This window comes from Geotrypetes seraphini, chromosome 6 (genome assembly GCF_902459505.1).
Source record: "Geotrypetes seraphini chromosome 6, aGeoSer1.1, whole genome shotgun sequence".
Taxonomy (NCBI): domain Eukaryota; kingdom Metazoa; phylum Chordata; class Amphibia; order Gymnophiona; family Dermophiidae; genus Geotrypetes; species Geotrypetes seraphini.
In genome coordinates, this window is record NC_047089.1 from 208,508,072 (window position 1) to 208,522,353 (window position 14,282).

Below are 14,282 nucleotides of genomic sequence, written 5' to 3' on the forward strand. Positions count from 1 at the left end.
TCCCTCTCCATCTTTGTATTCCTTTTCCACCTGCAATCCCAAGCCCTTCCTCACCAAAATAGCCAATCCCCCTGCCCGTTTAGATTCTCCCTCCCCCTGGTGGGTCCAGAGCATATCAAACCTAGGCCTATGAAGCAATGAAACATCCCTCTGCCTCAAATGTGTTTCCTGGAGAAGGCAAATATCCCATTTCATCCTATAAAGTTCACGGAAGACTATACTTCGTTTACCTGGGCTATTAAGCCCATTTACATTCCATGAACCTATGATCAGCCCCTGATCCATCCCTGGAGACCTCCCTGTACCCGAGTTCCCCCGCCCGCCAGAAGTTATTCGAACACCCCTTTCCCTCCCCCCTCCCCCCCTCCAATTAGCTGATTCTCCATGTTTCGAATCAGCCATAGTAAGAAGTGAGTCATACCGAAAAGGCCCTTAAATACACATCCCTCATTGCTTAACCTCCTCATTCACCTATACATACAGTCTAACATCCCGTAAAGGGCATACTTCTATGATTAACCCATGCACAACAAGGTATCTAAGTGAACCATAAACTCAACGTAGTGCCACCTCTAAAATCATTAGTAACATCTGTATCCGCAATCACGGAATCAACATATAGTGTTCAGTGGAAAAGTAGGCCGCCCAAATGCCGTTGTCAGCATAGGCGCCCTGTGTATCACCAGGTCAGATATGACCTAAAACAAATGTCTAAGATCTGTGCTGTTACTTGCATCAGGTAGCTGAGGTAGAAGGTCGGCTATCATCCACAGTATGTAGGGGTACCGTTGCTCCCGTGTCTGGTGTTAGATCACTTCGATTTCTGTCCGGTGAATCTGAAGGTCTCCGGCATCCACAGTCTTTCAGAGCAATCCATGCATCCATCACAGTTTCTACCTTCCTATGTGTCCCATTTATTGTGAATTGTAATCCAAAGGGAAAAAGCCACCGGTATCTATATCCTTCAGCCCGCAAGAGCTGTGTAACTTCCCGAAATGCTCTGCGCTTCTGTAGCGTTGCAAGGGCCAGATCCTGATACACCCCTACTTTCAGCCCCTGCCAGACAAAATCAGGGCGACGTCGTGCAGCTTGCAAGATTTTTTCCTTCAGTTGGAAGTCACTGAAACAGGCTATTATATCACGATTGCCTGGACCTTTTGATTGTCCCAGGCTTCTGTGTACCCTCTGCAGCTCTATCACAGATGTTACCCTGGAGCCTTCGTCAGCCAGTAGGGCCTTACAGAAATCAGTCACCACTTCTCTGGCATCTTTATATCTCTCCAGATCCGGTACTCCCTTGAAACGTAAATTGTTTCTTCGGGAGCGATTTTCCAGGTCTTCAACCTGTTTCTTCAGGTCCTCCAACTGTGTTACCGCATTATCCACTGCCTCCGTGCGTTCTTGCACTGAGGTCTCCACGTGGTTCATCCTCCCCTCCACCACTAGAACTCTGCCATTCAATTCACCTACTTCAGTGCGTAGCTCCCCCAGCGCCGTTTTTACATCCGTTCTCAGCCCCACCATTTCAGCTTTCAGCTCTTTGAACCACGTTTCAATTTTCCCTTCCATAAGCTGATCAGATGGGGGGTTGTGAGCTCGGGGGAGCGCAGGCAGTAAAGACCCGTTCGGATCCGCCATCTTAGGAGACACCGTCGGGGAGCAGGAAACGTGCGATCGAGTTTTCACTGTTTTAGTGTTTGTAAATTTAAAGTTCTCTAGTCTCCTTCGATTCGCCATAAAATCCGCGTTTTAAATTTTTATCCAGCGTCGCGCACCGCAGCTTGTTAAGCAAGATATTATACTGAAACCGCGAGCCCCATCAGAGCTCCGAGTTTAAGCGGCCATCTACAGTGGTGACGTCACTTCCTCCGTTAGAGGAACTGTTCTTATGTTCCTTTATTCTAACTGTGGTATGCATACCGTATTTGTAGGGGATTTTCTGTTTTTCCTCCATCTCTCTGGCCAGCATTCCTGCCTGGCCTTCTTTTTCTTCTTTCAAGAGGGGGGGGGGAATATATATCGTACATCGTGCTGATTTTAATCATGATATGAAACCTCTCAACCCTGCCAGTTATGGCAGGCTTGCAGAAGACAAACCAACAATCTGTGATAATTTAGCTAGATAGAAGATTCCTGAATGTGTTTTTTAGTTCATATTTCTGTTTCACGAGTGAATCTAGTATTTGGAAGTTCATCAACTTTTTAACAAATTTGTAAACTTGGTACATGAAAGCACTGGGGAAACGACAAGATACAGAGAAAGAGAAATTGGTGATGTTGAGATGGAAAAATAATTTGGTTTGAAAACATCAGAAACTCATTTCTTAGTAGTGCAACGGAAAGTGAAACGAAACAAAAATCCATACGAAAAAGGAGATTACCGCTGAAAAATAGCTGGAAAGCGATGACCACAAATGCTCGCAGTCTAAGCAACAAAGTTTATGATCTGCAAGCCCTGATGTTAGAGGCAGATCTAGATATTGTCGCTATCACAGAGACATGGTTCAGTGAATCCCATGGATGGGATGCAAATATACCGGGATCAGTGTTCCCTCTAAGCGGGCGGGTGTTGTGAGCAAACTTTTTTCACCGTGAGCCAAAAATATCGGGCGCCAGCAAGTTATGAGCCAACTCGCCCGATTCTCCTCTCGCCGCCCTGCCATCTGCCGTACGCCTCTTCCGATCGTGCGCTGTGACGAGAAACGTGTGCGCTGCGATGTAATATTTTGTGCGCCAGCGCACGCCAGCGCAGCTTAGCGGGAACACTGGTTCAAATGGTTTTATTTATTTCCCCAAATTTATTTTTGTTATACGCATTGAAAATATTTGATATTGCGTTTAAATCAAAATCTCAATAAACTTGAAACGAGTGCCCGTGAGATTGTGGGAGGGTTAAATACTCAAAACTTAGAAGTTTTTGCTACGCCAGCTTTCTGGTATCTTTACATACAGTGGCGTACCTAGCATATGTAACATCCGGGGCCCATCATTTTTTGGCACCCCCCCCCATCTGTAAGAAAAACATGATTTTTAGTAACAAACCACACGTCACACATGAGTACCTAGGAAAAGGCAGCATCTTACATATTGCAGTGAGCAGTACATCAATACACCCATTGTAAAACTAAACAAGCCAGACCAGCACAGATCAATCCTAACAGAAAACCATGTCTTTCGAACACACAGAACACAGAAAACACCTTCGCCTAGTAAGGAATATGTAATCACAAACTAACCCCTCCCTCTTTTACAAAACTGTAGTGTGGATTTTAGCTACGGAGGTAACAGCTCTGATGCTCATAAAATTCTGAGCATCAGAGCTGCTACCACCAAGGCTGGTGCTAAAAACGCTTCACAGTTTTGTAAAAGGGGGGATAAAATAAAAATACATAGACAAAGGTTAAATTGAACCAGCAAGAAGCTGGACTCTGCATACAATGCTTCACAGAAACAGTGACACATGTCTCCTAAAGCAATAAATAAATAGAAATTTTTTTCTACCTTTGTCTTCTGTGGTTTCTCCTTTCCTCATCTTCTTGTAACTCTCTTCCTTCCATCCACTGTCTGCCGTCTCTCTTCCCCTATATGGCATCTTCTCTCCTTCTATGCCCCTTCCAGAAACTGTATGCCTCCCCCTTCCATCTCTCCTTTCACCCCATTGGTCTGGCATCTCTCTCCTCGCCTTCCCTCTCCCACACCTCTCCTCATAGTCTGGTATCTCCCCTTTCCTGATTCTCTGGCATCTCTCTCCTTTCCTTTTCTTCCATCTTTCGCTCCCCCTCCATGCTCTCACATCTCCCCCTTCCTTTTCCCTTAGACTGGCATACCTTCCTCCTACGCTCCAAGCCCTGGCATCTCCTTTAATTCCCTCCCTCATCTTCCTTCTCCCTCCAGCTGGGTACCGCAACACTCTTCCCTGCAGCTCTGCACTTCCCCACAATTGCCATGCTTCGGTTCCTCTTCTTCCTTCCTTCCTCCCCCCCCCCCCCCCGCGGGACCCTGCGGCACCATCAACTCTTACTCCCTCTAATGTCGGCCCTGCAGCTCCAGACTTCCTCGCACCTTCTCCCCTCCCCCTTTGGATCGCTATTATTTTAAATGTTATAGCCGCGGAGCTGTATCCATCAGTGGAGATGTCTAACCTCTGCCTGCCCCGGAACTCTTACTGCAGCAGCCGCCCGTCTAGGCAGGAACAGGAAGTCACTGTTGCAGTAAGAGTTCCGGGGCAGGCCGAGGTTAGACATCTCCACTGATGGATACAGCTCCGCGGCTATAACATTTAAAATAATAGCGATCCAAAGGGGGAGGGGAGAAGGTGCGAGGAAGTCTGGAGCTGCAGGGCCGACATTAGAGGGAGTAAGAGTTGATGGTGCCGCAGGGTCCCGCGGGGGGGGGGGGGAGGAAGGAAGGAAGAAGAGGAACCGAAGCATGGCAATTGTGGGGAAGTGCAATCCCCCCAATGCGTCCCCTTACCTTACCGACGCGTGTGTGCGCTGTGAAGAGAAACTTTGCGCTGCGATGTAATATTTTGTGCGCGAGCGCAGGCCAACGCAGCTTAGCGGGAACACTGACCGGGATATAATCTTAGGACAGAGATGGTCAAAAAGGTGGAGGAGTAGCTCTCTATGTAAAGATCAATATCTTAGCGACCGAAATGCAAGGGACCTTGGGAAAGGAAGAAGCGATATGGATCGCTCTGAAAAGAGAAGAAGGAACTTCTATCTACGTGGGTGCAGTCTACGTGGGTGCAGTCTACAGACCTCCAACTCAATCGCAGCAAATTGATAAGGATCTGATTGTGGATATCCATAAGTTTGGAAGGAAAGAGGAGGTTCTGCTGTTGGGAGATTTCAACCTGCCAGATGCGGACTGGAATGTTCAGTCAGCGGAATCGGAAAGAAGTAGGGAGATTGTGGATGCCTTTCAAGAGGTGCTGCTCAGACAAATGGTGACGGAATCCACAAGGGAAAAAGCGATATTGGATCTGGTCCTCACAAATGGAGAGAGTATCTCTAATGTTTGAGTGGGTGCTCACCTGGGAACTGGCAATCATCAAACGGTTTGGTTTGATATAACGGCTAAAATGGAGAGCGGCCACACGTTATTTAAAGTCCTAGATTTCAAACGTACGGACTTTAATGCAATGGGAGAGTACCTGAAGAAAGAGCTGTTAGGATGGGAGGACATAAGAGAAGTGGAAAGACAGTGGTCTAAGCTGAAAGGAGTGATAAAAATGGCTACGGATATTTATGTGAAGGAAATCAATAAAAACAAGAGAAAAAAGGAAGCCGATATGGTTTTCCAAACTAGTGGCGGAGAAAATAAAGGCGAAAGAGTTGACGTTCGTGAAATATAAAAAACCCCCAAGAAGAGGAGTGCAGAAAGGACTTTAGGGTGAAACTGAAAGAAGCCAAGAGAGAGATACGTCTGGCGAAAGTACAGGCGAAAGAACAAATGGCTAAAAATGTAAAAAAGGGAGACAAAATTTTTTTCAGATATATTAGTGAAAGGAGGAAGATGAAAAATGGAATTGCTAAACTAAAAGATGCTGGGAACCGATATGTGGAGAGTGATGAGGAAAAAGCAGATGTGCTAAACAAATACTTCTGTTCTGTGTTCACAGAAGAAAACCTTGGAGAAGGACCGAGGATTGTCTGCCAAAGTTACACGAGAAAATGGAGTAGATTCTGCGCCGTTCACGGAGGAGAGTGTTTATGAGCAACTTGAAAAACTAAAAGTGGTCACAGGGATGAAGCAGGAAACTACAGGCCGGTGAGCCTCACTTCAGTTGTTGGTAAAATAATGGAAGTGTTGCTGAAAGAAAGGATAGTGTACTTCCTTGAATCTAATGGGTTACAGGATCCGAGGCAATATGGCTTTACAAAAGGTAAATCGTGCCAAACGAACCTGATTGAATTTTTTGATTGGGTGACCAGAGAGCTGGATCGAGGACATATGCTAGATATGATTTACTTAGATTTCAGCAAAGCCTTTGATACAGTTCCTCATAGCAGGCTGTTGAACAAACTTGAAGGGCTGAAGTTAGGACCCAAAGTGGTGAACTGGGTTAGAAACTGGCTGTCGGACAGACGCCAGAGGGTGGTGGTTAATGGAAGTCGCTCGGAGGAAGGAAAGGTGAGTAGTGGAGTCTCTCAGGGTTCGGTGCTGGGGCCAATCCTGTTCAATATGTTTGTGAGTGACATTGCTGAAGGGTTAGAAGGAAAAGTGTGCCTTTTTGCAGATGATACCAAGATTTGTAACAGAGTAGACACCGAAGAGGGAGTGGAAAATATGAAAAAGGATCTGCAAAAGTTAGAGGAATGGTCTAATGCCTGGCAACTAAAATTCAATGCAAAGAAATGCAGAGTAATGCATTTGGGGATTAATAATCAGAAGGAACCGTATATGCTAGGAGGATAGAAGCTGATATGCACGGTCGGGGAGAGGGACCTTGGGGTGATAGTGTCCGAAGATCTAAATCGAAAAAACAGTGTGACAAGGCAGTGGCTGCTGCCAGAAGGATGCTGGGCTGTATAAAGAGAGGCGTAGCCAGTAGAAGGAAGAAGGTGTTGATGCCCCTGTACAGGTCATTGGTAAGGCCCCACTTGGAGTATTGTGTTCAGTTTTGGAGACCGTATCTGGCGAAGGACGTAAGAAGACTTGAAGCGGAGGGCAACGAAAATGATAGGAGGCTTGCGCCAGAAGACATATGAGGAGAGACTGGAAGCCCTGAATATATATACCTTAGAGGAAAGGAGAGACAGGGGGAGATATGATTCAGACATTCAAATACTTGAAGGGTATTAATGTATAACATAATCTTTTACAGAGAAAGGAAAATGGTAAAACCAGAGGACATAATTTGAGGTTGAGGGGTTGTAGATTCAAAGGCAGTGTTAGGAAATTCTATTTTACGGAGAGGGTGGTGGATGCCTGGAATGCGCTCCCGAGAGAGTTGGTGGAGAGTAAAACTGTGACTGAGTTCAAAGAAGCGTGGGATGAACACAGAGGATCTAGAATCAGAAAATAATATTAAAAATTGAATTAAGGCCAGTACTGAGCAGACATGCACGGTCTGTGTCAGTATATGGCCATTTGGTGGAGGATGGGCTGGGGAGGCTTCAGTGGCTGGGAGGGTGTAGTTGGGCTGGAGTAGGTTTTAACAGATTTCGGCAGTAGGAACCCAAGCACAGTACCGGGTAGAACATTGGATTCTTGCCCAGAAATAGCTAAGAAGAAATAATTTAAAAATTTAAATTGAATCAGGTTGGGCAGACTGGATGGACCATTCAGGTCTTTATCTGCTGTCATCTACTAAGTTACATGGGAAAGGTTGCAGATTCAGGTTTGCTTTGTGGCTAATGTGGATTTGGTGAGGCAAGGAAGCATGATTGTTGCCGAATGTTGCAGACAGGATAGCGTACGTTGATAATCAGGGTATGTGTCATGTGTTTGAAAGTATGTGCATGTATTATGTCATTATAAGGGACATTTTAGTTGGAATAGGCAGGTGTTCCAAGTTATTTTTGTTTAGGTAAGTTCTTTGGGGTAGGAACTGTATAAAGCAACTATAAATTGACACTAATTCATATGTTCTAGTGGAAAGTGCAATTTACTACTTTAATATGTTAAGCTCAGTGGATCTGCATTAGCATTGTAGTGTTTTATTTTTTGTTTTGTTTTACAGTACACTGTACAAGTCTCTTTTACAGGTCTGGGAGATGCAGCTTGTTGGCAACTGATTTACCACCGGTATCTGGCAAGGAGCGTTTCCCCTATCACTTTTCTTTTTTCTTTTCAATGAGTCTGCGTTTCCTTATGATGATGATTTTGAAATGTTTCTTCTCTCTCTTAGCAGTCAGTTGGTATACATGCATAGCTATCTTGGACCAGTTTTGGCACAAATAATTTTTTGCTGAACTGAAACGAAATAACAAGGAAGAAAAAGTTGTGCCTCAGGTGACCTTGAAATGCCCTTGCTTTTTAAGATTTACAATGTATCTTTTGCCTCTTAGCATTGACACTGTAATACTTCAAACTACTTCTTTACCTCACCCTGTACATTGTATCTTGCTTTACCTAGTCAGATCTGCTTCTTTCTGTAGATTGAAGCACAGACTAGCTAGTTGTGTCCTTGATTGCATTCTCTCCTCTGACTGTGTGACTTAACTGACGACATGCGCTATGCCTGACAATGGAGCCCATTGACTCCATTTTTTGTTTTCTCTTACAGACGTTAGACTCTAGACCAGTTGATTATTCCTTTTCTGATTATTGATTGTTGTGCCATGTGTTCTCAGGAAATTTACTTTGCTAATGTGTGCACACATATATGTCTGGTTCTATGATGTTGTTTTCCTTCTTCCTTTTGTATAACTGTTTATTTGCAGATTTAAGTTCTGCCCCGACTCCATGATGGATGAAAGACAGTTTAAGGTCTGCTGGAGCTCTCTGTTTGTGCCATGTACTCTCTGAGGTGTCTGTTTGGTTTGTGTACCCCGGAAGACAAACCATTGGCCATTTTTTGTGTTTTTTATCCCCATTTTTGCATTTTTGTTTTTTCCTATCTAAATTGCACAATCTCTTTTTTAGTTCTTGTATTCCATGGCCTGAGCGCTGCTTAGTTAGGAGTTATATTATTAAGACAAAGGTTTTATACAGTGTTTATTCCATGGTGCTCACTGGATATGATCAATTCACACATTTCTGGTATAATGGGGGTGTTTTGTGCCCTACACTGAGTATATCCTTATGGTCTCTCATGAATGCCTTACTAGTTGTGCGCAACCCACACAAACTTATCACCCTGTCCTCTTATGAACATTGTGTATCTGCATATTGTCTCTCATTTCCGTACTTATACCAAGTCAATGTCCTCCTTTGATTCACCTCCCTGGGCTTCAGCTGCTGGATGATGATACCTGAATTCCTTTTAAGCTGGTGTGTCCCTCCCTGTCTGTGCAGATACCTTTCTCTCTGAGTATGCACCTTACCAATTTAAAGAGACTGATACACCTGCAATGCCACATCCTGACCTTTTAATTTCTTGGACCGGAATTGTTTACAAGTGTTTGAGTGTAACTGGCATCTTGTGGTTTATCACAACCCCCGCCTAGTGCCTTTAGCAGGTGCTGAGGGCCCCATTACCCTCCTCGCCCAGTGCCTTTGTATTTTGATGCATGCATGTTTTTGATGTTGCTTACGGTCATGGTACTGCCCCTCATACTGTTCCTCGATTTGGCAGCATTATTATATCAAATGTGTTCAAGCAATGCCCTTATGAGGAAACCTTCACTCATGGTGGAGCCTGTCCTTTATGGGAATGTGTCTCGATTGCTATTTTCTGTTGTGTTTCCCCCGTTTTTATGCACATATGAAAGTAGATTTTGTTTTTCCTGTCACCACTAGGCATCTGTTTATACAGTTTGCTGAATCTATAGACCAGACTCTTAATGTCAGCAATTGTTTTGACTGTGCTGGGACCGGTATGGGAGAACAGTGGCCATGAACACAGCTGGATATGCTAGACCTGCCTTCACAGCACCTCTCTTTCACGTCAACCCCACAACTTGCACTGTGGGCCTTGCGGACTTCCATTATTGCATCTTCAATTTACCAGGACCTCCTCTTCAGCACCTGCTCCATGGAACTTTCTACGCCTGATGGCCAGCTCCTGATGGTTGATATTGGCTCTGTGGCCTGTTTGCTTACCCTTGGCTGCCTACTAACCGGACTGGTACATGTGTACTTGGCATGATCTGTCCCAGCTCCTTCCTGTTACTGCTGGCTGACGGCAAACGCCTGGGAGCTCCTGTGTTCGACACTAGGGGTCGCCAAAAGCGGTTAGCACTCTCCACCCCATACAGATTGGAAAATGGGGTGACAACTGGCCTGCTGAACAGATCATTGCTGCTTATGGACCTGCTATGTGGGCCGAAGATGGCTCCTGGGGTTATCAGACCCCAATCTACATGCTCAACTGCATAATTCGCTTCCAGGCTGTTCTTGAACTTTTGCACTGCCATATACCAGAATCGCCCGGCCCTAGATTACTTGCTAGCTGCGGAAGGTGGCTTCTGTGGCAAGTTCCACCTCTCTAACTGCTGCCTTGACCTTGATGATGATGGTACCGTGCTCGAGGAAGATGTGGACCGCATCACCAAACTGGCTCATGTTTCTCTCCGAACCTGGCGTGACCTCCCTGCTGACTGACTCTCTAGCTCTTGGCTGCCTGGTCCCTGTGATTAAATGGTACAGTCAACTCTGCTGTTCATCGCTCTACTGCAGCCCTGGTTAGCACCTATCGGTCCCAACCACAACCCCCGACCTTCCCGGAAGTTTTGACCCCCATGTCTATATTGCTGCTCTTTGTGTCCCAAGAGTGGTCCCTGATGGGTACAAGGCCAGGGATTAGGTACAAGCCAATGTTGCTTGGATTACTTATATTTCTCTTTGTATTCTCATTGCTTATGTTGTTTTTCAACTGTTCATGTGTTGTCTCCCGCCTTAAAGTGGAGGACCTCTCTGCTGAGCTCAAATGTAATTCTGGGTTATTTAATCCTTGGGACCAATACTTTAGCTAGATGCAAAGATGAGTTAAACACCTTCTTATTGAAATATATATATCGTAGGACATATCTAGAATATCTCTCCCTCTAAGCTCATGCTGTACACTTATGACGTCATTTTCATGATGTAAGAGGGGATTGAAGGGGCACATATATTCTTTGTAAGATTTTCTATTCCTGCTTGTGTAAAAGGAACTGCTGAAACAGTTTTCATTTTGCCAAGAAACCACAAGGTCTTTTCTTTTTGTGTTCTGAGCTCTGTGTCCCCATTTTGTTCTGTACCAGAGACAACAGAGTATGTGTGTGAGGCAGAATTGGGATCTGAACCTTTTTAAGAAGCGGTGCCAGAAAAATATTGAACAGTAGAGGAGGCAGGATAGAACCTTGAGGAATTCCATGCAACATTATTGGATTATTGGTTATTAATGCAACATTTGGATATGATGTTTTTACTGTTGACTCTGAATGCACGGTCTGTGAAATAGAATCTGAACCACTCGATCACTTGGTCGGTGATTCCTAAGGATTGTAATCTTTGAAGCAGTAGGGTATGTTTGATCGTATCGAAAGTGGCTGAAAGATCTAGGGAGATGAGTAATACAGATTTATGGTGATCAGTGTAGTAGAGGATTTTGGTTGTTAGTCCTATTAAGGAGTATTCCGTAGAGTGGTTTTGTCTGAAACCGGTCTGGTTTGGACGTAGAGTCTTTGTTTTTCCAACAAAGTCTGACAGTTGGTTAAAACTATTTTTTCCGCTATTTTAGCAAGGAATGAGATGTTTGCGATAGGTCGGTAGTTTGAAGGATCATCCATATTAGCTTTATGATCTTTGATGATAGAATGTATTGTGGCTATTTTCCAGGCTTTTGGCAATCTCCCAGAAGTTAAACTGCTTACAGTTAGTTTATGAATATGTTCCTCGAAGATGGAAAAATGTTGTTTAAGCAAAAAAGGTGGTAATGTGTCGGTCGAATTACCTTTTGAGTTTAAAGTTTGCATAATACGTAGAATATCAACTAATTTTGGGAGGGCAAAGTGAGAACATTTTGATACTGGCACCTCAAATGAATTATTTGACGCTAGATTGTTATTTGTTGCAGCTGTAGGTGGCAATAGGGCTCTAATATTTACAATTTTATGTTCGAAGAAGTCTGCTAGTTTTTGGGTGAAAGGTTGGTTGTCGGAATCTAATTTTTGTTTATTAAAATTAGTCAGTGATCTGACTATTGAGTATAGTGTGGCTGAATTCTTGGTTTTATTAATACGCTTTGAATAATTCTGAATAATATTTCTTTTTTGTTTGATCTTCAGTTTGTAATATTTGGCGAGCTCATTATATTTGTGAAGTGTTAGCGGGTTTTGATGGCTCCTCCATTTTCTTTCCTGTGATCTTAGTTGTTTTTTTAGTAAGTGGAGCTCTTCTGAGTACCATGGGTTACGTTGTCTGCGAGATGATATGATACAGGTGGTGAGAGGAGCGAGTTCTTCTAGAAGAGTGTGAAGTGCATTATTCCATGTTTCCATTTGATCGTCCACTGGACGGATTGAGCATTCCTCGGTACTAAATTGGAAGGAGGCAGATGTAGATGTGGCATCAAATTTACTATAATCATGGAATGTTACTGTTTTCCTCAAAAAGCCCTCGCTGAACCCTAACTACTTCTCCAAATATCACCCCGTCTTCCTCCTCCCCTTCTTATCCAAGCTACTTGAACGTGATGTTCACTGCTGTTGTCTTGACTCTTTGTCATCCTGAGCTATCCTCAACCCACTTTGTCTTATAAACAACATAGGCACTTATGCACCTTTATAAAATAGGATTTCAGAGCTTCAATATTTCTAATAGAATACAAATTTATACCTGCATATTTTATTAAATATGCATGTATGTCATAATTCCACCCAAATACTCCACCCAAAATACTTTGAAGGGTGGACTAGGTGCTGGCATTGGTGCATAGCCTCCCAAGGGGAATACTTTGAAGGTGACCAAAGTGATATTCAGCAATTAGGTATGTAGCAATTTTTCTAGGATGAGCTCGCAAACTTAATTGTCAGACCTCGTATTTATAACTTTTTCAGAGCAGGCATAAAGTTATGCAGAAGCATTTGCTTGCTTTTGGAATATAATTCCATAAAGGAGTGCCTATATGAAGTGTCTAAAACTTGCATCTATTTTATCTTTGTCTTATAGGCAACATAGTCACTTATTAATACCTTTATAAAATAAGGTTTCAGAGCTACACTATTTTTAATAGAACACACATTTATAACTACGTATTTTATTAAATATGCATTTGTCATAATTCCACTCTTGCTCCACCCAAAATATTCTCATAGAAACATGTGCAAGTATACATCATGTTGCCAAATATACTTGGCCTTGCAATTTTATAAGACCTTTTACACATGTAAAACATACTTTATATGTGGAATATATGCTTTATAAAATTATAAAGATATGATGATTTTATAAGCTTATAGATGTCATGATGTTTAACTGTGAACTCTTTTTTATGCCCTATGAGTGAAAAAGCAGTATACAAAAGTTTTAAATTAAATTTCCCTTGAAAACGGACTAATAACAGTTTTGTTCTAAGTAAGAGTGATGATAATATGAATGACACTTTTGTTTGGAAAATGTGTATATATACCAGCCTTTGTCAGATAGGAGACTCATGTATCAATAAATTCACACCGTAATAGAGAATCTTAATTTGTATGGTGTTTTCATTATTTCTTGAAAAATAATAGAATTTTTTTTTGGGGGGGATGGATTTCAGGATGACTGCTATTATCATGGCTATGTGGAAGGTTTTACAGATTCAGTTGTAGGAATCAGCACCTGCTATGGACTCAGGTAATTCTGATCAATAATTACTAAAGACCTTCATTCTGCCTGATATTCAGTAATTCTGATCAATAATTACTAAAGACCTTCATTCTGCCTGATATTCAGTAATTCTGATCAATAATTACTAAAGACCTTCTGCCTGATATTCAGTGCTATTTAACCAGCCAGGAATGGTTCCTGGCTGGTTTAATAGCACTAATCTGACTAAGCACTAATATTCAGTGTGAGATGATCAGATAGATCATATAAATAACAGGTGTATCTTTGACCACTATAACTTAGCCAGTCGCCCGTTGAATATCGGCTTACCCAGCTATGCCAAAAGTAGCCAAAAATCCCTTAGCAATTCAATTCCGGTCGCTAGATATGGCCTGGCATTGAATTCGGGTTTGCCACTGACCACGGGACTTAGTCAGCCTCCCACGCGCAGTTATCAATATTAGCCCCCAGGGATTTAATTGGTTGACTAAAGAAATGTTCTGCATTCCAAACAAATCATTATAACACAGAAGTGACAGATTTGACATCTTGTTACACAAAGCACTAATACATAAGTATGGACCCTAGAAATCTTAAAACTTGCTTTCAGAAAGTTAAATTAACAAACATGAAGAGCAGGAAAGTCTGGCTTTAGAAACCCAAATCTTTTTTCACCACCAAATCTTAACATTTTGAAAAGGAAGTCACTGTTAAAAATAACAATACAGTAATTCATTGCAGTTCATTTTAAATGGAATACCAAAGAAAGCATGCTCCATTAAATCAGTCAGAGTTATCTAGAACACTGTTCTTCAACCTCCGGTCCGCAGAAAATTCCTGCCGGTCCGTGGAGGGCTGGCGAGATCGATGCGGTTAAATTT

At 42.9% G+C, this 14,282-nt stretch overlaps 1 protein-coding gene across 3 annotated transcripts in view; it reads left to right on the plus strand.

The window, feature by feature from the left end:
• Positions 1-14,282, plus strand: part of LOC117362008 (disintegrin and metalloproteinase domain-containing protein 9-like) — a 237,154-nt gene that overhangs the window by 84,492 nt on the left and 138,380 nt on the right. For all 3 annotated transcript variants that reach the window (XM_033947712.1, XM_033947713.1, XM_033947714.1), the window contains one exon: positions 13,352-13,428. In XM_033947712.1, coding sequence (XP_033803603.1) covers positions 13,352-13,428 — 77 coding nt within the window. The remainder of the gene's footprint in view (positions 1-13,351; positions 13,429-14,282) is intronic.